The sequence below is a fragment of the Schistocerca americana genome, chromosome 2 (assembly GCF_021461395.2).
Source record: "Schistocerca americana isolate TAMUIC-IGC-003095 chromosome 2, iqSchAmer2.1, whole genome shotgun sequence".
Lineage (NCBI taxonomy): Eukaryota > Metazoa > Arthropoda > Insecta > Orthoptera > Acrididae > Schistocerca > Schistocerca americana.
Window position 1 is genome coordinate 841,202,671 of NC_060120.1, and position 25,778 is coordinate 841,228,448.

Genomic DNA, 25,778 nt, shown 5'->3' on the forward strand with positions numbered 1-25,778 from the left:
TACCGAACTGTCTACTAACACATAACATTTCAATCATTTTGAAGCTCTGTCAAGTGTTACTTAGACACAGATTGCCAGTTTTGGAATATGCCAGCAATACGTCGCACGATTTGTCAAACTAACAAAATACGCTAATCGCATAGTCGTGACCATGCGGCCATCAGCAACAACCTATAGCAACAGTTAGCCAGTACACAACTAAACAATTATCGTCCAGCTTACCGACGTTTGGTTGGGTGATGTGTGGACGACGCGCCATAAGCTTTTCTCAGTTAACCTATCTTCGTTTAAGTCTGCAGACATTGGAGATATCTTCATCTTCTACAAACTCCTCCAGATTCCTCTTCATCCCCTCCTGTTTAGACTGGCTTGTATTGCTACGCTATTTACAGCCCTGTAAGCAGTCTGAAGACGTTCCTTCAATAATCGTTCGTACCATGTCATTCTCATATTTCGAAATACTTTGCACCTTACATCATTGCCGTCATTGAATGTAGCAGCAGCATCATGCACACCAAAGTGAAGTGTGTCTATTCCAACAAACAGGGTCTTGGGGAGTCTTGATCATAGAACACTATTTTCATTTTCATTGGGGTTCTGAGTTTTTCCATGAACACACTTTTTCAACAGTTCAGGTGCTGCTAAGTGTCTGGAAGTAGGTTTTATCGCGTCCATTACCGCATCAGGCCGACTATATTTGAGTGTACACTTCACCAGTTAACAATCCCTTGTTGTACTTACACCAACTGTTCTCTCCTTTGGGACACATGTAATGATGGGAATTTTCATCGGTTGAGAAAGTATGAAAAAAAAGCCCAAATAGCCCTCTTCATTTCATCGACTCTGTGTGTGTTTTGCCTAATAGCCATTCCATAATAGTTCTGTATCTCGCCAATTACACTGTCAGTTAATTTTTCCTTCCCATCAAACCCTTTACCATCACCGAGTTTTTGATTTTTGTACGAAGCTTTCAGTCGCCGAAATCTTGATCCCGTTCGTTGTGTACGTCCCCAATGCACTCAAATTTCTGCACTACAACATCATCACCATACGGCTACAGTTCTTGAATATGTTTGAAACTCTTAGAATCACCATCAACAAGGTAATTCACATATCACAGTTTATCACACGCAAGAGAACGTTGAAATACACTAGGAACACCAGATGCTTCCATTCCTCCACTACTGTCACTATAGTTAGCTGTGCAATTATTTTCATGTGTACCTTTATTTTTTGTGTATACTTACAATATTTGGATATTACTGCTACATCTAAAACTTTCCCTGTATACATGCTGTGGCAGGTTATACGCTATTAAGAGATGTGTGTCCCCTTTTATGCCAGGTACCATGGAATGCTCCAGTCAAGTTTATGTTACTACTTTTTTCTATTACTGCATCTTCCACAGCTCTCTTCATAAATTCTACACAGATATCTTCTACTTTAGACCCTATAAATCTACTATAGTTCGTAAACTTGGTTGGGGATTTGGAAGATTCCTCACACCATAGAAAACTGCACCTGCAGTAGCACTCTTACCGACTGTACGCATAGCATAAACAAATCTAATGTTGTTTTCGTAGATTTTGCTACCAATTTCTTCATTTTGAGTTACTGCAACACTATTCGAAACCTGTATGAAGACTTACCACACTTTAGTTCCATTTCACTGGAACTCCTAAGTGATTTTTTATAGAGAGTTCCACTTCACTACACTGAATACATCAACACAGTTTGCAAAACTTCCGTTGAGAACTGAAACAATATTTCATGCACATCCGATTTACTCATAATACATTCATACTTGTCACTAAGTGAACCAAGCTTCCTCGGCGAAGTACCTTCTTTCTCACTTTCATTGCAATGGGCAGTTGTACCAGCAAGGTTAGATTCAAACATCTGGTTATCGTCTTTATTGTTTACGGTAATAGCACCTACCTGATGATGATGTTTGGTTTTTTTTGGGGCGCTCAACTGCGTGATTATCAGCGCCCGAAGCACCTACCTATGGCTTTTCAACATTTCTGCTTTTCTTAAAAGTATTCAGAGGATTTCTAGTTACTTTGCGTTTACTCATGATTATCCTTCAATAAAACAGAGACTTCTATGCAAAAATTCACAACGAAAAATATCAGTATTACAAAAGAGTAAATAAACAGGAAACATACGGCAACCGAGCGAGCGATACGTATCGAACTATCACAGGTTAGTAACAACACTTTTTTTGTAACACTTATTTTCTCTCACATCATCACTACAATATGCAGGATGAGCATGTAGATTCATAGGAAAAACATCTGACAGCATTTTAGCAGCGACACAGTGGAACACGCCCACGCAAAACATATTTCAAAAATATTTTAAACATAGTTGTAGTCTTCAGGACTAAATAAATTATATATTATTTGAAAGGGGAAAGTCTGTAGACTTTTAAAAAGCAAAAAATTAAAAATTGAACATTTCATTATTTTGGGCCTTTTCGGAGCCGTTTAATTCTTACTCTTACAAAATGAGGTTTCTGCTCGAGTATTTGTCTTTCCTCGATCGTCCGTTTCTTGGGTTCGTCCATTTGCTTATTGCCAAGGATGTCTGGCCTCGGGAATTGCGTCTAACTTTTTTTTTGTGCCTTTTGTATTCTTACACCGGCTCGACGAAAACTTTCTGTTGACGCATTCTGAAGCGATTCATGATAACGTGGCATCCAGGGGTGTCCGACGGCCCCACTAACGTGACAACGGTCGCCTCATGCCGCCTCGAGCTAGCATGAATTCTGATTCCAGTACTTGATTAAAACTGAAATATCTTGGAGTCACAGCTCTGACCTACACGCGGTTTTCACCAAATGCTCTTCAATAAAATATCGCACCCATGCACTTTTTGTTCCTATCTCTTTCTCCTGTTACTCAATTTTTATGCTTACGACAACGAGGACAGCAACAGTAAGTGAGGTCGGTCAGCGATTGTACGAGGGTTGTTTTTTAAGTAAGGGCCGTTCGCGCGTATAGTCCCGTAGTTCGCGCGGACGCCGCAACAAGCCACCGCGCCACTTGCCGGCATCCTTCCCGTTCACACTGATGCAAGTTGCAGCTCTGTAGCTGACGTGTACGCATCGCTGTGCTACTTTAAAATGTTTACGATTATTGAATCGCCCGCCGCATGTGGGATACGGTCAGTGATACGTTTTTTGACCACGAGAAGCCTATCGGCTGCAGAAATTCATCGTCAGTTAACAGAAGTTTATGGCTTGAATGCAATGAGTGAAGGTAAAGTGCGTCAATGGGTTAGAGAGTTTAAAAATGGCCGTCAAAACGTCCATGACGAAGAACGCTCAGGCCGGCCCTCTGTGATCACTGATGATTTGGTGGCTGCAGTCGAAACAAAGATTCGTGAGGACAGAAGATTCACAATTTCCACTCTTTCTTTGGGATTTCCACAAGTTTCAAGATCGGTTTTGTACAAAATTGTGTCTGAAAACCTAAACTTTAAAAAACTGTGTTCTCGGTGGGTACCAGACCCCTCACAGAGGACCACAAAGGTAAGAGATTTGCCACTTCATTGGACTTTTTGATTCGTTATGAGGAAGAAGGGGATGACATATTGAGTCAAATTGTCACTGGAGATGAAACATGGGTATCCCATATCACTCCCGAAAGCAAGCGACAATCGATGGAATGGCGACACACAACATCACCCGTCAAGGTCAAAGGCAAACAGATGCTGTCAAAGCGCAATATTATGGCAACTGTGCTCTGGGACCGGCGCGATGTTTTGCTAGTGGACTTTATGCCACGAGGAACGAAAATCAACTCAGATGCCTACTGTGCAACTCTAAAGAAGTTCTGCAGAGCAATTCAAAACAAAAGGCGCGGCATGCTGACAAAAGGAGTTTTGCTCCTGCACGATAACGCTAGGCCTCACACCTCTCAAAAGACTCGGGATTTGATTGATTCTTTTGGCTGGGAAGTTTTGGACCATGCGCCATACAGCCCCAACCTTGCTCCTAGCGATTTTCACCTTTTCCAGTACCTGAAACACCATGTTGGTGGGCAGCGCTTCAATGACGACGATGAAGTGAAAGCGGCCGTGAACTCTTGGCTGTCGGAGCAGGCGGCCGAATTCTTTGAAGAGGGAATTAAAAGCTTAGTTGTAAGGTATGACAAGTGCTTAAATAAACAAGACAACTATGTAGAAAAATAGGTAAAAGTGTGTAGAATCAGAAAATAAAAGTTTTTTTACAAAAGTATTTGTATCTTTTTTAAAAAATAAAAACGGCCCTTACTTAAAAAAACAACCCTCGTAAATATCATTGCCACGTCTCAAACAGGTTTTACTTACTCCATGTGAATTATTAATATAGCATAAATAATTAACCAAAATTTAAAGAAAAGTAACTGTAATTAGAGATGAGAAAATATCTCTGTCCAAGGTTTGTGTTTTTATTATAATTTTACTTAGCATTCCTTGCTCTGGGCGAAAACTCATTGACTATGACCAATGGCAAGGCTCACATTTGTTAACATGAGGGTTAAGGCTTCCTGAATAGAGTATAGCCACAGCCTAACACATATAATCACGACACTTCTGCTCTTTTTGTCGCACACTGCTACAGCAGTGCTCCCAGGAGGCAGTAACGTACACTTCTGAATACGGAATCGGATGAGTTCGAATACTATCGCTCATGGCATACTGCCTGTTGGTTTCTGTCTCGAGTTCTTCGGCCGAGATTTGTTTAAGGTGTGACCCCATGGCCCCGTCATCCCGGCACCGCAATAGAAAGATGAGACATAACATCAATTGCGACTTCTTCTTCCATCGTTGGTCAAGGCGGCGGTGTAATCTGAAAATTCTCCTCTCAGTAGAGGCGTATAGCAAATCTGTAGAAAATGGCCAACAGCTAGCCTTTGTAAATGTGCTGGTCGCGAGAGATGTTGAAAACCTGGGACACAGCGTGTATCGAAAACCGACACAGACGAACACTTACCTGCGCAAACTTTAAAATCAGCAGCCAGGTCAGGAAGATGCATGATTAACATGCTCGTGACGCGAGCAAGACGAATGTGTGAGCCACAGCACTTCAGATGCCAGATGCAGCACAAGGAAAGCGTTCTGAGGAGCAATGGGGATTCCACAGTTAGATAAGAAGTGACATATCGGAAAAAGAAATGTTGGATACAGCCTTTCTGCCACATATTCCCAGAGTGAGGGACAGAATCGGCCTATATCGCGCATACAAGGCGTAAAAACTAAAGGTCTATGTTGGAATGACTAGACGATCAATAAACACCAGGATCACGAAACATAAGCCGCATTGCATGTTGAGGCAGGTGGAGAAATCAGCCGTGGTAGAACACGCACTGTGTGAGACAGATCGGATAGTAAAATTCGCCACACGGAAGTTCTTGCTGTAGGGAAGAGCTACCACATCCGTTAGTTCAAAGAAGCTACAGAAATACACAACATGAGAATAGCTTCAACAAGAAAGAAGATAGTCTCAAGGCGAATGTATCCTGGACTCCCGTGATGTAGAATGACCATTGCAGATATCGAGGAGAGGGGGGGAGGGGAAAATTGGCCGGGGAAGCCGCGGGGGGGGGGGGGGGGGGGGAGGGGCAGAACGTCAGAAAAATCATTAAACAAATGTTGGCCAAAGAACCCGAGACAGAATAGAGCAGGTAATCCGTCAATAAATGGCCGTGAGAGACTTAACCATTTTCTAGTACCTTTATTATTGATTTCTAACATAGTATTTTAAATAGCGAGTGTATGTAGTGCCATTAAAATAGACAATAAGTAAAACTTGACGCCACATTTGTCTTTAATTAGGCTCCTAAGGCCACTAGGAGATTTACGATGGTGTATACGGAACAATAATTTATTTACTGCCCTCTTGTAACTACAGATATTTAGAAAAGTGTGTTTTTTTCTTTTAAAAACAAAAAAATATCTAGTGAACATTAGAAGACCTGACATTATGCAGCAGGTTGTTGAATGCTATATCTACTCAGCAACATGAAATTTTGTTCGCTACACTTCCAGCCTAGTCACTGAATGTGGAACGTAGGAAACTTACATGGACTGTAGTATGTATGTTATTTAACGTATCAAACGAGCCACCGCAACTGTAGCTGAAGAGGAAACCACACAGTCGTGATAATAAAACGTCGAAAGCAATAAAACTGCTTCCCAACACACGAGAAACCAGTTTAGCAATTGTTGCTACCACTGAGCCACAAACGGCAAGAATCTCTAACACCCTCGCTTTTTGAACAAGACTTCGTACACAGCTGTTAAGTCTCAGGGAAAGTGCCTATCTTAATAAGAACGGACAGCAATAGAAATATATTCTTCTCTTGTATTAAGTATGTGTTTACGTTCTCGTCCTTTCAGTTTTACCTTCATGTTATTTCATGCCCCCCAAGTCCCATATGGACAGAAAGTGGGCTGTCACCGCTACATATTCAGCTCTTCAGCGAAGCTAGTTAAAAACATGCTTACTGAGAATGAGAAACAGACATTAGGACTGTTTTTCTATTTTAAATTAAAAATTAAAGACGGACACTAAAAAACGAAAATATATTCATTTTAAAAACACATCACTGAATGGTGAAATTATTCTGATAAGAAACATGAACAATCCACTTTCACCTAAAATCTGAAGGACCTGCTCTGGGTGTGAAGTATTGTGGGAGGAAAATATGGTCCAAGAGGTTGAGGGGTTGTGTAAAGAGATAGGTGTCTGAGAGGTAGGCAAACTGATGATAGATAGGAGATGAGGTGGATATTGGGACAACACAGATGGTGGGAAAGACAGAGGGTGGCGAGTAGTGTGATGAATGGCTAAGGTAGTGGTTGAAACAGGAATGGGATAGGCATGAGTAGAGCTGGAGGTGGAGTGAGGAGCCCTGATGTGGAGCGGGATAGGTGGGGAAATGTTAAAGTTGGTAGAAGCGATAAATATCGGGGGGATCTCATTTTCTGGGAGAGGGAGTTGGTTGAAGGTGCTTTCAGAGGAGTAAGCTGCAGTTATATCCATAAGTGGTAACTTGTATCACTGAATCAGGGAGATTCGGCTGTTTTTATATTTATTTCACAATTATTCATGTCTCTTGATAATTCACGAGCGTTGTCATGGAGAATGTGTACGCCCTTGCTCAACATTCCTCTTCTCCGGTTCTGAATTGCCCGTTTGAGTTATTTCAGAGTCTCACAGTACCTGTCAGCATTAATTGTGGTACCAGCGATTCAGCTCCGACGACGAAGTGAAAGAAGAGGTTCATAACTTTCTGAACAGCATGGCGGCGAGCTGGTATGGCATGGGCATACAAAAACTGCCACAGCACCTACACAAATGTATCGACAGAAATGATGATTATGTCGAAAAATAGCTTAATGTTCAAGCTGTAAACTGATGTAAACCATTGTAGAAATAAACAGGTCTATGTACTTATAAAAAAAATAGGAGACCTTACTTTTGGGATTACCTTCGTGCTGTTACAGGAGGCAGTTGAGTACTAGTGGATAGCCAAGAACAATTAGTGAAAGGACAGCCTGTAATGTTAAAGAAGGAAACGTGTGGTGCGTTCAACAGTTCGCTATGTGGTAAATTCTGCAAATTCATCTCTGCAAGACACAGCATCAATGCGAAAGCACCATTTCTGCTACTTGGGAATGGCAGTGTCACACCATGAGAAATATATGGAAAAAATTTGTAAGCAAGCGCTGAAAAGCATTTCGAGTAAATAAAAAATCCATTCACGTACCATGTAAAGTGGAACTGGCTGACGAAAAAAAAAGTTGGACATTGCAGCAACTCTGTGTAACTTACTGTTATGTTATGGACCTGGATATAACACAATACTTCTCTCTGATTTTTAGCATAATGTATGATTTCGCTCTGGTTTTTAACATAATGTATGATTACCTTACAACAAATCATGGCTTCTGTGTGCGAGAAAACTGCCAAGTAAATAGCAGTGTCATTGTGAACAGCAATAAGACAGTTGGAACACACAGTTTAACGTAGAAGTGTTCTAATTTTTAATGACGATGTATAACAACTTTCCGTGTCAAATCTAAGGCCCAGGAGTGAACAGAGATATCAGTTACCATTTTACCGATTTTATAAAGTGTTCTGATCTGCATCTTTGAGAAACTTTCATGTCTTCCTTGGCTTAAGAACGTGATATTACCTAAATGGAAGCTATAATTTATAACTACAGAACAGTTGGCGTGTTTGAGCATGTAGAAGATTGTCTTAAGTGTATTCAGTGCAAACAGTATTTTCAATGTGCTCCACTGTACTCTGTGCCAATTGCTTTCGAGTGGTGTAAACTATTGGACATCTTGCAGAACAAGTTCAGTGATATGTTTAACAGTGTTCTGCAACTTGGCTACTTGCAATACGAATACACAAATTTTCGGCTGATGTTCAAACAAATCTTCCAGACAATAAAGACTGAGAAATGATTACAAACTATGTTCTGCCTGCCTACAGTTTTTTTATAATTATTTACCTGGAAACTATGTACAAAATTATTAACATAGAGTCGAAGTGTTACATTAAAACTGGAGACCTATTTTTCTCAATTTAGCACATTTTTCTCCTCAGTACAGTCAAAGACAGATATTGTTGAATTAGGACAGTTCCCATTAATAATGATATTCCACAGGTATCAAGAAAAAGAAGCACAGATCACGCAATCGCCGACGGCATTCACTTAACGTAGTGGCGCTTGCGTAGAGTTGTCAGTGCTAACAGACAAGAAACACTGCATGAGATAACCACAGAAATCAATGTGAGACGCACGACGAACGTATTCGTTAGGACACTGCGGCGAACTCTGGCGTTAATGGGCTATGGCAGTGGACGACCTATGCGAGTGCCATTGTTAACAGCACGATATCGCCTACAAATTCTGTCCTGGCTTGTGACCTTATCAATTGGACCCTACACGACTGGGAGACCGTGGCCTGGTCATATGAGTCCAGGTTACAGGTGGTAGGAGCTGATAGTAAAGTTCGACTATGGCGCAAACCATACGAAGCCATTGATCCAAGTTGTCAACAAGGCACTGTGCAAACTGGTGGTGGCTCCATAATGGTGTTGGCTGTGTTTACATGGAATGGACTGTATCCTCTGGTCCAACTCAGTCGATCATTGATTGGAAATGGTTATGTTCGGGTACTACTTGGAGACCATTTGCAACCATTCATGTTGCCAAACATGTCACCAGGCTGCAATTGTTCACGACTGATTTGAAGAACATTCTGAACAATTCGAGGAAATGACTTGGCCACCCAGATCGCTTTACATGAACGGGACATAAGTGACACGTCAGTTCGTGCACAAAACCCTGCACCGGCAACATTTTCGCAGTTATGGACGTCTAGAGAAGACGCATGACTCAATATTTCTGCAGGGGACTCGCAGCGACTTGTTGAGTCCATATCACGTCGAGCTACTTCACTACGTCGGGGAAAAGGAGGTCCGACACGATATTCGGCGATATACCTTGACTTTTGTCACTTCAGTGTAATTGTTTAGGAAGGTAACATCTATTTAGTGCTTTTCATAAGTACACTCGTGTTTTACGTGATACACTACACTACAGATTTCTCCAAAACACTTCATTTTTAGTATAGTTTGTTGTGCTCAAGTAACAATGACAGCTAAATGTTCCACTAATGTTGTGGTGGACTTAGCTCATGGTATTGTTTAATAGTTAATTGTGAAAACGAAAGGAAATCCAGTCTGTAGGCTCCTTAGAAAGCACCATAGTTCTGATCAGTGAGCATTGCTCAGTTTTACAGCCACAAGCCATGTCTGTTCAAACATAAAAGTACATCGGAACTTCCAGCAATAAATCGCACATTTTCAGCAACTAGTGCATACTAATAACTGTACTAATAATACTTTTTACTTTAATCATTCAAATCGGCCTCCTCGCTGTCTCCACCAACCACCAGGCTCTCTGAATCATTTCTTTATTTGGTCATCCGACAGCAAACACAATCTGCCTCCGCAGCCGAGCAGTCAGTGCAACTGACTATCGTATGAGGAATCTGGATTCGATTCCTGATACTATGAGAGATTTATCCTTGATGGGAGAGGTGGTGGTTGGTGCAGTTGACCAATTATTAGCGGTTCCAAGGTCAGGAAACCCTTCGACGACCGGGAGAGCAGAGTGGTGACCACATGCCCCTCCATATCCCGTCCAATGACGCCATTGGCAGAGGATGACACGGCGGTCGGTCGTTTCCAACTGCTCGTTTAGGAGCAGAACGGGGAAGTTTACTACAGAAGACACAGCACTGCTTGCTCATGAACGACAACATTGCACGACACTTTACCGTCGAAAACAAACCAGCCTTTTTTAATTCACTGAATGAAGCATAATAGTTACAACAGGAGTGGTGAAATAGTACCTGTAAAACAAAGAAATCACGTACCTCGAGTGGCGAATTCACACCTCACACTTACATTAAATTAAACATGCACAGAATACTCTATGCCAAAGGACAGTGGTCATACCGAATACCCCACCACACATTACTGGCGTTCAGAGGGCTCTGGTACGAGGGCAGTTCAATAAGTAATGCAACACATTTTTTTTCTGAAACAGGGGTTGTTTTATTCAGCATTGAAGTACACCAGGTTATTCCCCAATCTTTTAGCTACACAACACTATTTTTCAACGTAATCTCCATTCAATGCTACGGCCTTACGCCACCTTGAAATAAGGGCCTGTATGCCTGCACGGTACCATTCCACTGGTCGATGTCTGAGCCAACGTCGTACTGCATCAATAACTTCATCATCCGCGTAGTGCCTCCCACGGATTGCGTCCTTCATTGGGCCAAACATATGGAAATCCGACGGTGCGAGATCGGGGCTGTAGGGTGCATGAGGAAGAACAGTCCACTGAAGTTTTGTGAGCTCCTCTCGGGTGCGAAGACTTGTGTGAGGTCTTGCGTTGTCATGCAGAAGGAGAAGTTCGTTCAGATTTTTGTGCCTACGAACACGCTGAAGTCGTTTATTCAATTTCTGAAGAGTAGCACAATACACTTCAGAGTTGATCGTTTGATCATGGGGAAGGACATCGAACAGAATAACCGCTTCAGCGTCCCAGAAGACTGTAACCATGACTTTACCGGCTGAGGGTATGGCTTTAAACTTTTTCTTGGTAGGGGAGTGGGTGTGGCGCCACTCCATTGATTGCCGTTTTGTTTCAGGTTCGAGGTGATGAACCCATGTTTCATCGCCTGTAACAATCTTTGACAAGAAATTGTCACCCTCAGCCACATGACGAGCAAGCAATTCCGCACAGATGGTTCTCCTTTGCTCTTTATGGTGTTCGGTTAGACAACGAGGGACCCAGCGGGAACAAACCTTTGAATATGCCAACTGGTGAACAATTGTGACAGCACTACCAACAGAGATGTCAAGTTGAGCACTGAGTTGTTTGATGGTGATCCGTCGATCATCTCGAACGAGTGTGTTCGCACGCTCCGCCATTGCAGGAGTCACAGCTGTGCACGGCCGGCCCGCACGCGGGAGATCAGACAGTCTTGCTTGACCTTGCGGCGATGATGACACACGCTTTGCCCAGCGACTCACCGTGCTTTCGTCCACTGCCAGATCACAGTAGACATTCTGCAAGCGCCTATGAATATCTGAGATGCCCTGGTTTTCCGCCAAAAGAAACTCAATCACTACCCGTTGTTTGCAACGCACATCCGTTACAGACGCCATTTTAACACCTCCGTACAGCGCTGCCACCTGTCGGAAGTCAATGAAACTATACGAGACGAAGCGGGAATGTTTGAAAATATTCCACAAGAAATTTCCGGTTTTTTCAACCAAAATTGGCCGAGAAAAAAAATGTGTTGCATTACTTATTGAACTGCCCTCGTATATATGTCGCAACTACGGCTGGACGGGGTGCTCCACAGTAGGGAAGCTGCTGTGTACCCTTCGTTTTCATGTGAAGACATTACATCCTATATCGACATTTCGTTTATACTGACATCAGTCCATGCTCTATTTTCTGGTATTTTATTGTGTATTGAATTGGGGATCTAGAAACGACTGAGAGGCTACGCCCCACCGTAGCCCTCAGTGCTTCACAACCCCACCACAGGCCACAGCAGTCCACCCACCACTCCACCGCCCCACACTGAACCCAGGGTTATTGTGCAGTTCGGCCCCAGTACCCCCCCCCCCCCCAACCCCCCGGGAGCATCTCATAGCACACGAGTGTAACCCCAATGTTTTTGCGTGGTAGAGTAATTCTGGTGTGCACGTACGTGGAGACAGTTTTGTGCAGCACTCGCTGATAGTGCAACTGAGGTGGAAAAAGGGGAACCGGCCCGCATTCGATGACGCAGATGGCAAACCGCCTTAAAAACCATCTACAGGCTGGCCGGTACACTCGACCTCGACACTAATCCGCCGGGCGGATCGTGCCGGTGTAACCTCCCCACAAAATATGATAAATGAAAATGAGCCAAGTGTAACCTCCCCACAGAAAAATGTAAAAAAACCCAAGTGTAACCTGCCCACAGAATTATAATTAAATGGACTTTTTTTTTAATATTGTGACCTCTGAACAAAATTGGCTCCCATTTATAGTCTGTGTGCAAAAATGTATTCACATTTAATATTCCCACAAAATTCTTTTCTCATTTAATGTCAAGTTCGAAACAGAAATATTCCTAAACACCAAAATGATAAAAAAATTCAGTAACCTGCTAAATTTTATAAGGACAGCAGCGCTGCCCTTCGGCCCTGTATTCTGAATAAAAAAGCAAAAAATTCTTACCTCAATAAAAACTAAAATTATATCTTCTCTTAATTAGATATCATTCGACACAGCATCGTGCAATGCTGGCGTATATTTTCTGTTGATTCTTGGAAGGAGTGATCATGTCTTGGAAATATTCTTTAAATTCAAATGAATGCTTTTTTTAAAAAAAGAGTTACTTTATATTATAAAAATTATTATTGGGGCATTTTTTTGAACAAATTAAATTATAATTAACATACATTATTAAATATGCGCAGTGCTGCTTCTTTACCTTCTACAACAATACTCATCCTCCAGAGTCCTGACCAGAGTCGCGAGCAGAGCACACAGCCGACGCATGCCGACTCCGTCCGACTACTACTGACTACTCCAGACTACTACTGTCGACTCGCGCAGACAAGCGCAGACTAGCGACAAGCAACAACTAACGATAAACTACTCTCTGGTCAGAGACTCTGTCATGCCTCGCCCATCGCCGGCGAAGCATACGCCTTACACCGGAGACTGGCACGCCTTCCTTCTCACGAAGCAGCGCGTTAGACAGCGCGGCTAGCCGGGCAGGCTATTTTCTGGTATACTCTGGAGACTTATAACAGCGTCATGTGTCGCACCATTTACTGCCGACGATATCGCTGTGTATCATGAGATTAAGTGTCTTTGTGGGAGCCCATGGTCTCAAGAAAGGAAATGTCTCGCCGGTCAATGGAACCCTAGGCCAGCCGCCTCAGAACCATCTAGGAGACGTGGGAGAGACCTGCTGTACGTCTGTGAGCAGGTCACGTTATATACACACACAACATCCACTGTTCGTCTTCTCACTGACATAATGTCAAAACTGAGAGTTAGTCACAGTATGCTAGTCAAAGAGCACCTGCACTAAAGCACTATGGTAAAGTCTTCATGCAAAAGTTTCATTTGTCTCAAAACAATAACTAACGCTCATGAAGCGATCCTTACATCATCGTTAATATTATGGGCAGACTGTGTTTTTTTTTTTCCTTTTTTTATAATCCGAGTGTGTGATAGAAAGAATGTAACTGATTTGATTCATTCACTTCATTTTAAGTAATTAAGGAACTCTCAGTAGAATTAGTCCCAAAGGTTTGTATTTCGTGGACATAAAAGCTATTACTGTATTGTAATGGCCGGCCGGTGTGGCCGTGCGGTTCTAGGCGCTTCAGTCTGGAACCGCTTGACCGCTACGGTCGCAGGTTCGAATCCTGCCTCGGGCATGGATGTGTGTGATGTTCTTAGGTTAGTTAGGTTTAAGTAGTTCTAAGTTCTAGGGGACTGATGACCTGAGATGTTAAGTCCCATAGTGCTCAGAGCGATTTGAACCATTTTTTTGTGTTGTAATTATTTTTCTTCTCCTGGCGCAGCTATATCCATTTATTTTTGTTGATAGGAAATGTCAGATCTACGTTCATTGCCCACAGTTAATAAATGAATTATTGTAGATTAGTGTCTTAAGCTAGATAATGCAATAAACAATCGTCATCTAAACATCTTCCCACTATGGACATAACAAAGCCCATTACATTAATTTGCTTCCCAAATTCGGGTTAACAAATCAATGAAATCACTCTACTGATACGCATGAGTGTATTTTGCAATCAATTTGTACAGCAGTGTTTTCACAACATTTTTCTGACGTTCGTGAAATAAGTGAAAGAGAAATACAGTTTCATCTTTCAACGTATTCACAAGCTATGGTGGAATTGCTACAACAGATGAGAAATAAAGGAAACTTCTTGCGGCCATGCAGCTTTTACTTGTTTAGTCTGTTTATCAGTTTCACCCGTGTAAGGGTAATTAAAGCCGGCCGAAGTGGCCGTGCGGTTAAAGGCGCTGCAGTCCGGAACCGTGCGACTGCTACGGACGCAGGTTCGAATCCTGCCTCGGGCATGGATGTTAGTGATGTCCTTAGGTTAGTTAGGTTTAACTAGTTCTAAGTTCTAGGGGACTAATGACCTCAGCAGTTGAGTCCCATAGTGCTCAGAGCCATTTGAACCATTTAAGGGTAATTAAGAGAGCATTAAGGTGCTTTGGATCTTGGACAATGAAGTGGCATGAAGTGTAAAATGTAGAAGTCACAACAACATTAACAGTTCTGTTGGACTCGGCGTATTAAGCATACACGTAAAAGTAGTGAATTTGGTAAGCATCTCTCACGTCAAAAGACGCAATGGAGGTACAGCAATTATATTTCGTAGTATATTATGGTTAAATTTTTTGGGGGTGAGCCACTGCACAAATAAATGAAACGCATATACATTTTTCGTCGTATTATTTTACATTATCGTGTTTTACACGATATTCAGACGAATTGCAGGAATGTTTCTGCTAAGTCTCATAACACACACACACACACACACACACACACACACACACACACACTGAAATAGTTTAACATCAAGACATATAAACACTGAATAGTCCAACACAATTTTAGAGAAACCAGCTCTCTCTTACTTGTGGTAGGAAAGTTCACCCATATGTTCTAAATAAGAAAAACGTATTTGGTTTGGAATAAACTGTATGGCACTGTGAAAGCAATTGATAAGTAGCTGCAAGCAACCCTACTGTGTGTCTCTTGATGCTCCTGAAAAAGTCTGTTCATAGTACACCTAAAGAGATTCTGTCCATACAGGAGCGCTTTTGTACTTCAGATTTCGAGGTAGAATTACAACGAAACTTTTCAGAAGTTCTATACTCACTTTTACACGGCAGTGTAAGAAATGGTCCATTATATGGCCTACACAGCACTCCACAACATAGTTTTAACGAACTGCTGTTGAGTAAGCATTTGTACAGTCTGTAATTAACTGGTGTCGCTAGTAGCTTGCGAATTTGAAATATCAGTCTGGTCACTCCTCATCGTAGCTCCGACTTCAGTTGTGGATAGACGGGGCCATAACTCAGGTGTGCAAAGAGTTGGAACCGTTCTCCTCGGCACACTCACGACGTCCGGCAGTAGCAGTACAGCCTCAGCCGGAAGTTCGTCATGCAGGCGCTCTGCTTGCCGTACCTGTCAACAGAAAAGGACGTTCCAAATACCGGTCCACGTAAAGCATCCAGTGATTTAATCGTTTAAACTATAAAATCTAACAGTACTGTGAAATAGCACTATAATTATGTCCTAATACCACCAACGTTTGTGTAAACTGCAACAGATAAAAATAGAAGACGGTCGAGTAGGACTTGCGCACTAAGGGTTCTGTGCAAACTTCATTATGTATATAGACAACTCTCGCAGTTGATGGTTGGAGACACAACATTGTTGTTACAGGTGGTCTGCGAAAACCAGTTCTTGGATGTCGGCCACTGCAGAATCGCATAGACGATTAGTTAACCTCCTTAGTTTCAGTTATGGCCTAAAGATGGCGTACTGAAGTACCGAAACTGGTAGCCATATAACATCGTAAGAACGAGTTTGAGTGTGCCATTATATTACATAAGTGAAGAGCCGAACGTCCTCAAATCTCCTATCATCCTGTAGTGTTGGGTATCTTCACGGTAAATAGTTTTCTGTCCGCACTTACTCAAGAAGCGAAAATATGATTATAAGCAACCTGAATCAAAACATTTTTTTTTATTTTATCTGTTGGAGCTGCGATACTTCCCTTACCAGTAATGCGAGATGCACACTGTAAGATCGTAGGCTTAATTAGCTGCCCATATAAAACTATACCGAGACGCTTAGACTGCTACCTGGCAACATATAAATGGCATCGTTCTCTCGATAGTGCGTTTAAAATTAGTTGCGACTTTTGACAGTTCAGTACGGAGCGAGAGCAAGGAAATGTAGTTGCCAATCTGTGCTGAACACGTCAGCTGTGCAAGCTGGCCGGTCTGCAATCTTTCTCAAACGATTTTAAAGAAACTGCACGGTAATAAACTTCAAGTCTCGCACATCTTAAAGCTTCATTCGTCAGCTTCATGATAAATTACCTATCATTTCATTATTGGTCATAGTTATTGTGATATTTCAGTATTAACTAAACTACTATAAGAAATTCTTGAAGTTTGCAGTGAAAAATAGGGGCTACTGAGAATTTGAGTTTGGTGTGTGTTAGGTTATATGTTACTGATCATTAAATTTAGATAACGTATTAAATTATTCTCTAAACGTCGAAGGATATCGCTATCTGTCTACTCTATCGAGAAAATAGAATGTATGTAAAGGGCTCTGTCACGAACGCAGCCACCAGTGAAAAAGTATCTCATAAACAGACCGGGATATCGAATCAAGATTTTGGCAAATAATAGCACGCAAAGAGAAGAGCATTTCGCCATATGATTGATAAGCGAAACTTTCACATCTACCACGGTATTCAAGCAACTACAGGTTCTTTTTAATGAAACAGTGCAATTCTTATGGACCGTCAATAGCCTGTAAAACGACAATTGCTGTGGGTTTCCATCAAAATGAGTTAAGAAGCTGCACATTTATTTTCATAATGAGAATAACTATTGATATGTCGCCGGCCGAAGTGGCCATGCGGTTAAAGGCGCTGCAGTCTGTAACCGCAAGACCGCTACGGTCGCAGGTTCGAATCCTGCCTCGGGCATGGATGTTTGTGATGTCCTTAGGTTAGTTAGGTTTAACTAGTTCTAAGTTCTAGGGGACTAATGACCTCAGCAGTTGAGTCCCATAGTGCTCAGAGCCATTTGAACCATTGATATGTCTCGCCCCCATTTGCGAGTTTAATAACATGCTGTTTTCTGATTCTGCCACAATTGTTGACAGCATTAGAATGTTAGCGAGAAGTATACCTGTAAAATCGGCTATGTTTACGCTAAAGGAGCAGATGTTTACACAGCAATAAGAGACGTAACGTGTTACTCAAAACTCCATACAGTCCATGAATACATGTCTCTTCAACTACATTCTTGGTATGGCTGACAATTTGAGACCAGTCCTGTGGTGTAGCACTTGCAATGACTTCTTTTGTCAGGATTTCAGAATCACTGAATGTAAATTTCTTGTTGTTTTTTGGCACATTGCTTTTCACCTAGTGACTTTCTCAGTCACATTTAAATGAACATTAAAAGGAGAAAGCCTGATTAAACTACACTCTTTAGTTTTAGCCATTTCGAAGATCTGGTAGCGTGGAAGTTTTACTGTATACGGTACTACAAGTTCAATTAAGGAGAAGTTTACTATCTTTTGGTTCAAAAAATCGATTTTTTTTAAATTGCATTTTTGGATCCATAAAAGTGTTTAGAATCCACTCCTGAAACGGTTTTTTCCGAACACGGAACGGAAATGTTTCTTATTCGTGGTTGAACAAAAAAAAAAAATGCACCTGCCTGAAATTGGCGTTTTTTACGCACCAATTTTTTTCGGGGATTTCGACTTTGTAGCCGCGATAAATTATTCTATGTGTTTGCCCATGACTAAAACTTATAGAGTGATCAAGGAGCTTACGACGTACTACGGCTTGGCAATCCGACGGCATTCCAATTCGGTGGACCGAGCGAGGTGGCGCAGTGGTTAGCACACTGGACTCGCATTCGGGAGGACGACGGTTCAATCCCGCGTCCGGCCATCCTGATTTAGGTTTTCCGTGATTTCCCTAAATCGCTCCAGGCAAATGCCGGGATGGTTCCTTCCAAAGGGCACGGCCGACTTCCTTCCCCGTCCTTCCCTAATCCGATGAGACCGATGACCTCGCTGTTTTGTCTCTTTCCCCAAACAACCCAACCCTCCAATTCGGTGGAACAGATAAAGAAGGCAATTTGGGCAACGTATTTCCACAAGTTTTCGACGGATGACCACCCACAACACCAAAATTGTCCGGCTGGGGAAAATAGTTGGTGCAAGTGGCGCATTGCAAAGGCTATCGGACATCTAGACGAATATCAACACTGCCAGCTGCTCTCCAAAGAAGTTCAAAAAGTGATTTATCCGATCTACGAGGCCGTTTCGGAGGACGAGTTATTGCACCAGTGCTTTGGAGGAAACAAAATTCATATGAAAGTTTGAACGCGTCTGTTTGGCAGTTAGCCCCCAAGCATTTGCAGTCTGGTGCGAAGACTGTGGAGACTGCGACTTTCCTGGCAGTGAGCAGCTTCAACGAAGGGTATTCAGCAATTCTGAAGACCATGACAACGATGGACGTCACCCTGGGACTCTATTCGACGCAGTTCGCCAACGATTCGGACGACCACCGGATTCAAGCGGCCGAAAACAACTTGTCACCGGCCATACGAGCGGCTCTGTATCAGCGCAGGATGGCGCAGATCCTCTCTGAGGAAGAGGAAGGACTAGTTTATGGACCCGATAGCAGATTGAACGTAAGTTGCATAATATTGCATTTATATGCAGTCAAAACTTCAAACGCGTTTTTACTTGAAATGACTTTTTTTTTTATCGCGCGGTATGGTAACTTCAAATTTACTGAACCGATTGGCATGATTCTTTGCTTCCGACGAAGCTAATTAAATTGTCTAGGAGTTGTACCACTTTTACTCCGATCCATCAACTACAAATATTTTTACTTGGTCGACGAAGTCGAAAAATCGATGGAGAAAACCCTGTCTTTTTTCAAATGGCAGCCATTTTGTTTCCTATGGTCCAAATAACTAAAGCGAGGTACAGCTCCTAAAGAATCTTGTATACTTCGCTAACGTCAATTCAATTTTGATTTCAGACGAGCTGGTTGACCTGTGACACACCGCGCGTGGAGGTCTACATCGAAATTTTGTATCGTTCCGCCTTTGCTCTTCGACATTTCCAGTCGAAAAAATTCCAGTTTGTAGAGGAAATATCAATAAAAAGTTTGACCAAATTTGGCATTATTATCTATAACACATCCCGAGAAAACAATTCAAGGAACATGCTTTTTTCGGGCCAAAGGTAGTAAACCTCCTCTTAACTTCACCTTACACAAATTAAGTTCTGCTTTATCGACTCGAACATTTCTTCTACCCAGAGAAAAACAGCCGCTTTCCTTCACTGCAATATAGGATTTTTATCCATCACAACAGAGAAGTAATGCGCACTGTGATTTACTACTGTCTAATTCGGAGGAATATTTTGCAACAGAACATTATCCTCAAAGCCGGTGAAAGTGATCTTAGGTGACCACTTCCACTGCGAATCTCGTGCTCACTTGTGCTGCACTGTTTTTATTCGTGCAGTGCCAACACGCAACACTCGTTCCCAATACCTGGTGACTGTAGAACACTTCAACGCCAGAAAATATATCTTCACAATGAGAGCTAATGAACGGAGGTGCCTCTAATGCGCGACACATGGCACTGTTTATCCACGGCGAGGCAACAGTGGCGCTTTACCAACCGAACTGCTGGCGGCGTGGTAGGGAAAGCCGACTCGCCATTGGTGTTATCTAGGCAACGGTGTCATGCCCCTGCGGCGATCCAAGCGACAAAAGGCGCAACTAATTTTAAACGCACTATCAAATTTCTTTGTCAGAGATTTGATCAAGGATGTGATCAAATAATCGTCATATACATTTGACAAAGATCTTTAACGTGACACTTAAAGGGGGTATTACACTGTCATCATAGTTTTCAAAAAATGGTTCAAATTGCTCTGAGCACTATGGGACTTAACATCTATGGTCATAAGTCCCCTAGAACTTAGAACTACTTAAACCTAAGGACATCACACAACACCCAGCCATCACGAGGCAGAGAAAATCCCTGACCCCGCCGGGAATCGAACCCGGGAACCCGGGCGTGGGAAGCGAGAACGCTACCGCACGACCACGAGATGCGGGCTCATAGTTTTCGTCAAAGTTCAAGATGGCTGACAACAACAACTTGTTATTAACCGCAGCAGTTGCATGTACCACAATTGCACAGTGGGCACATGCGGATAAGAAGCGGGGGGAGAAAAAGGAAACGTATCTGGGTAAAGCCGTGGATTTTATGACGACACAATAAAAGCATTCAACAAAACTTGTTACGTGAGCTTCTAGTGAAGGACGTCAAGTCTTACATCAGTTAGTTAAGAATGGATGAGCATACATTTCTGTATGTGCCCAGTGAAGTGTATTCTCATATCACAGAGCACAATACTCACTTAAGAACGGCTATATCTGCAGAAGCGAGGTTCACTGTAACACACTGATTCCTTGCTACAGGAGACAGCTAGGTTAGGTCCCATCTCCAATCTTCTTAATCTAGTTTTGTATTCAGGGTGCCTCACGTTGTAAAGCGCCTCATCGGCTTCATACATCTTCATTAATTTTGTAGTTGTCGGTACACACAAATTGTATTTACTGGCAATATTTATAAAAACACTACAGATGACAGAACGCTACAGCGATGCCAGCACTCCACGTTGTAACATGTCACATTGCAGTGAACAGAAGGCAAGCGACTTCTTTGATCAAATCTACGGCGGGGTCCTAGATTTGATCAAATATTTGACGAGATTTGACAAAGTTCCCTATTATACCATCAAATTTCTTTGACAAAGATATTCGACAAAGCTATTAGACAAAGAAATTTGATGGTGTAAAACCGGCTGTAGGAACGGGCAAGCGGTACCGTTAGAAATCGTCAGAGGCGCCAAGTAGGGAGAGAGACGACTCACTGGTTGAGGCGGCTGACGACGCCGGCGAGCGCCATGTCCCCCTCGTGCGGGCGGCGGCGCACCGTCGCCTCGAACACGGCGTCGCCCGGACTGGTGCGCAGCGTCACCAGCACGTCCACCGGGGCGGCGTGCGCGCCGTCTGCGCCGTCCAGCTGCGACTTCCTGCAACACACGGCGCTTCACAGCGTGCGCTTCAGCGAGCAGTAAAGTCGTCGGCACACGGGACGAGGCAGCTAACGTCGACGTGTACGCAGATGGGATATCCAACGTCACGAGACGCAGCGCCGTCAGCACACGCCACGACCAGGTTAACGTGCTATTGCACTTTCAGCGCTCTCCAGCGGCAGTTATCGGCTTTATTTGTCTCGTAAACAACACCATTTGTTCACAAAAATTGCCGCGCATGGAATTTCTATATTAGCTCTATTAAAACGCACATTTCCCTTCTTGAACATATACTAGTCATGCTGTTCCGTCTGTGAGATACATAAATAAAAACTTATACCCGTGAACGTATAAAAAGAGAAAAATGAAAGATACATGTCCACTCAGTCTGCCCAATCAGACCCGAACTTCTTCTGGAGGACGGAAAATTTCTTTTGCGAGGTAATGCTTTTAGTTGATTTTCTAATGATTTTAGATGCAAGATTCAAGCTTTTGACAATGTTGACTGGAATTCTCTTTAAAATTCTCAAGGTGGCAGGTGAAAAATTCAGGGAGCTAAAGGCTTTTTACATTTTCTACAGTAACCAGATGGTAATTATAAGACTCGAGAGGGTAAACTGGAAGTAGTGGTTGAGAAAGGAGTGAGACAGGGTTGTAGCCTATCCCCAATTTTATTCAATCTGTATATTGAGCAAGCAGTAAAGAAAACAAAAGAAGATTTGGAGTACGAATTAAAATCCGTGGAGAAGAAATAAAAGCTTTGAGGCGTGCCACTGACATTGTAATTCTGTCAGAGACAGTAAAAGATCCCGAAGAAATCTGAACGGAATGGACAATGCCTTGAAAGGTGGATGTAAGATGAACATCAACAAAACCGAATCGAGAATAATGGAATGTAGTCAAATAAACCATGTGAAGCTGAGGGAATGAGATTAGGAAGTGAGATACTTAAAGTAGTAAATGTGTTTTGTTGTTTGGAGAGAAAAATAACTGATGCTCGTCGAACTAGAGAGGATATAGAATGTAGACTGGCTATGGCAAGGAAAGCCTTACTGAACAAGAGAAATTCGTTAACATCGAGTATAGATTTAAGTGTCAGGAAGTCGTTTCTGAAAGTATTTATATGGAGTGTAGCCATGTATGGAAGTGAAACATGGAGGATAAACAGTGGAGACAAGAAGAGAACCGAAGCTTTTGAAATGCAGTGCTACAGAAGAATGCTGAAGATTAGATAAGTAGATCATGTAACTAATGAGGAGGTATTCTACAGACTTGGGGAGATGTAGAATTTGTGGCACAACTCGACTAGAAGAAGTGATTGATTGGTAGAACACGTTCTGAGCCATCAAGGGATCATTTATTTAGTAATGGAGGTAAGCGTGGAGGGTAAAAATCGTATAGGGAAACCAACAGATGAATACAGTAAGCAGATTCAGAAGGATGTAGGCTGCAGTAGTTATTCGGAGATGAAGAGGCTTGCACAGCACAAAGTAGCATGGAGAGCTGCAGCAAACCAGTGTCTGGACTGAAGACCACAAAATCGTGCAAGATTCATACAAATATATGCACCCGTTTTCAAAACGTACTTTGTGCACTTCGATTACAACAATAGTCGAGATCGGATAACATTTGGATTAAAATTTTCGGCTCATGTTAAAGCTATCCTCAGATTTTCTGGTCCGCCTATGGGTAGTGCTGGCGGTACGATCGCGGTATCACGTGAAGAGCCAAGGAGCCGCCAGCACCAAGTATGGGCGGCCTAAAAAATCTGAAGATAGCTTTAACATGAGCCGAAAATGGTAATCCAAATGTTATTGCGATCTCGACTGTTGTAATCAAAGTTAGCACCAGATCGCTGCACTCCACAGACAACGTTGTCTAAATTTATGATACTTTACACACTTGGCTTCATTTTACGGACTAGAGAAATAATTACGAAATATTCGCTACTGTAATAAATAGTAAAATAACGTTCAATAATTAGCATGCAAAATGACAGTAACAATATTCAGTTATATAGTGGAATGTAGCGAAACAAACACGTCCATGTATTCTGGAGGCCACGAGCTGTTTGTGCACTGTCACACTGACCTGCTGATATCTTCATGATGATGCCAAACAGTTGGCAGCTGTTGCACTTAATGAAAAGGTTGAACATTCAAACATGTGTAGCTCAGGTTCTCATTAGGAAAAAATATTTCTGTTGCAGCTAAGACACAGCGAAAGTTAATGTAACAGGGTCTAGAAGGGTTAACAAACTGTACATATGTAACAATTTTTACTGTTTCCGTGGAGAATTTATCCTATATTTTCTACTGTTTGATTTGAGCTCCTTAGCTCCTTGTATGTATACAATTTATGCCATTTCCTTCTGAAGAAGATATCCTTAGCGGTACCGAAACCCGGTCAAGGTTTTATAGCAAACTTACGCAACCGGTTGGCTGTATATTTCATAAATTGAAATTTATTTACGGTTGCTGCTGTCAGCCGTGTTTAAAATTGCAAGCTTATAAAAATTCATCACATCGAACAAACTCTCTCCTGACAGAGAGCGCACTTACACTAACATAACGTCAAATATAAAGGACATTATTTCTCTTTATTTCACAGGATATTTCCCACAACCTTTTAGAAAACGTGAAGGTGGAAAAAAAATGATGTTCATCAGGGCGCGAACCCTCTACCAACTCTGCCTCTGTTCAGTAACGTGGCGCATCAACCAACTATACTGTAACTCATCTTCCAAAAGACGAAAACCGAATTTCGGACACCGTTTTTGCTGTCGTGTTTACACGTTAAAGTCTGAAGCGGATTTGATAGTTCAGTTAAATGTGGCGTCTGGGAAACAGCCGATCCAGTTTCTGATTCAGTCAACACAGTCGTTATTTCTCTTCACTTAAATATTACAGGTAGGCAGCTTCACGCCCAGTCTCATATTTCTGCTTCTCCTTCAGTGCACAATAAATACATATTAACCGAATATTCCGAAAAACAAGACGTAACTTGACAACCCAAGTACGTTTCAAAATCGGTTGCATTTGCATGGGAGCGAAAATCAATTGGGGACATGGAAAACCTGCGACTAGAAGCAGATTTCCAGAATAGGTTTTGAAGTGTCCACACGACCACCCAAAAGCGGTATTGGGAAATCGGTTTACGAAAACCAGTTTTGGGAGCCCCAGGTAAACCGAGTGCCTGTGACTTTGATTCTGCTGGCCTTGTATTTAATGTTAAAGTCTAAAGGCTTCAATCACGGGAATATTATTAACTGACGTTTAACTATAACAATTTATAATAATAATCACAGGTTCTCCTGAATCTTCACTGGGTCGTTGCCTTAAATCGTATTACTCTCAAACATGCGACTTCTAACGCAAATAACGAAACACGAGAACTCTTTAACCATCAATATGACGTTTTCTGTCATTTTATTGTAACAAATCGTAGCAGTACGTTTGTTCTCGAGACATTCAATGTACTGGTGCTTAGAAACAGTATACATTCATTAGCACACTGGACTCGCATTCGGGAGGACGACGGTTCAATCCCGTCTCCAGCCATCCTGATTTAGGTTTTCCGTGATTTCCCTAAATCGTTTCAGGCAAATGCCGGGATGGTTCCTTTGAAAGGGCACGGCCGATTTCCTTCCCTAACCCGAGCTTGCGCTCCGTCTCTAATGACCTCGTTGTCGACGAGACGTTAACCACTAACCACCATCTAACCACTATTCATAGGACGTAACATATAATATAAAAACCACGAATATGGGCTTCTTCTGACAAGGGGACGTACGTACTTGTCCTCACCGATTTGATTCATACAAACAGGATGTGTAGAGCATGGCTAGGACTTCAGCTTAGGTAAAGAGGAAGGCGCAACTCTGAACTGTTTTCGAGAAAATCGAGTCTGGAAGTTTCAGGCATTCAGATATATACTACTGTGTGGCAGCTAATAGATAATGAGTCCGTAGCGAAGTGATTAAGTGTTTGGTTTCAGAAGCACAAAGTCTGTGGATTGAATTTCTCTGATGGTGCTTTTTTAATTTTTTTAAATTCCCACTTAACTCTAACAACAGATTTATTATGACGTTCCAAATTATGAATATTTATTAGCGTAATATTTATTCTGAAAAACAGGAAAAATAAACATTTTGTAAGGACTCTGGAAATAAAAAAGAATGCACGACCATTTTGAATCAAATCAGTAGTCTTTCTTACTAACGTTACTGTGCCTACATT

The 25,778-nt window shown here is 42.2% G+C and overlaps 1 protein-coding gene across 3 annotated transcripts in view; it reads right to left on the minus strand.

Moving 5' to 3' along the window:
* Positions 1 to 15,076: 15,076 nt before the first annotated feature.
* The window catches only part of LOC124595590, a 477,082-nt gene continuing 466,380 nt past the window's right edge, over positions 15,077 to 25,778 (minus strand). For all 3 annotated transcript variants that reach the window (XM_047134384.1, XM_047134386.1, XM_047134387.1), the window contains 2 exons: positions 21,376 to 21,537; positions 15,077 to 15,834 (listed from right to left, as the gene is read on the minus strand). In XM_047134384.1, coding sequence (XP_046990340.1) covers positions 15,765 to 15,834; positions 21,376 to 21,537 — 232 coding nt within the window. In that variant the 3' untranslated portion in view covers positions 15,077 to 15,764. The remainder of the gene's footprint in view (positions 15,835 to 21,375; positions 21,538 to 25,778) is intronic.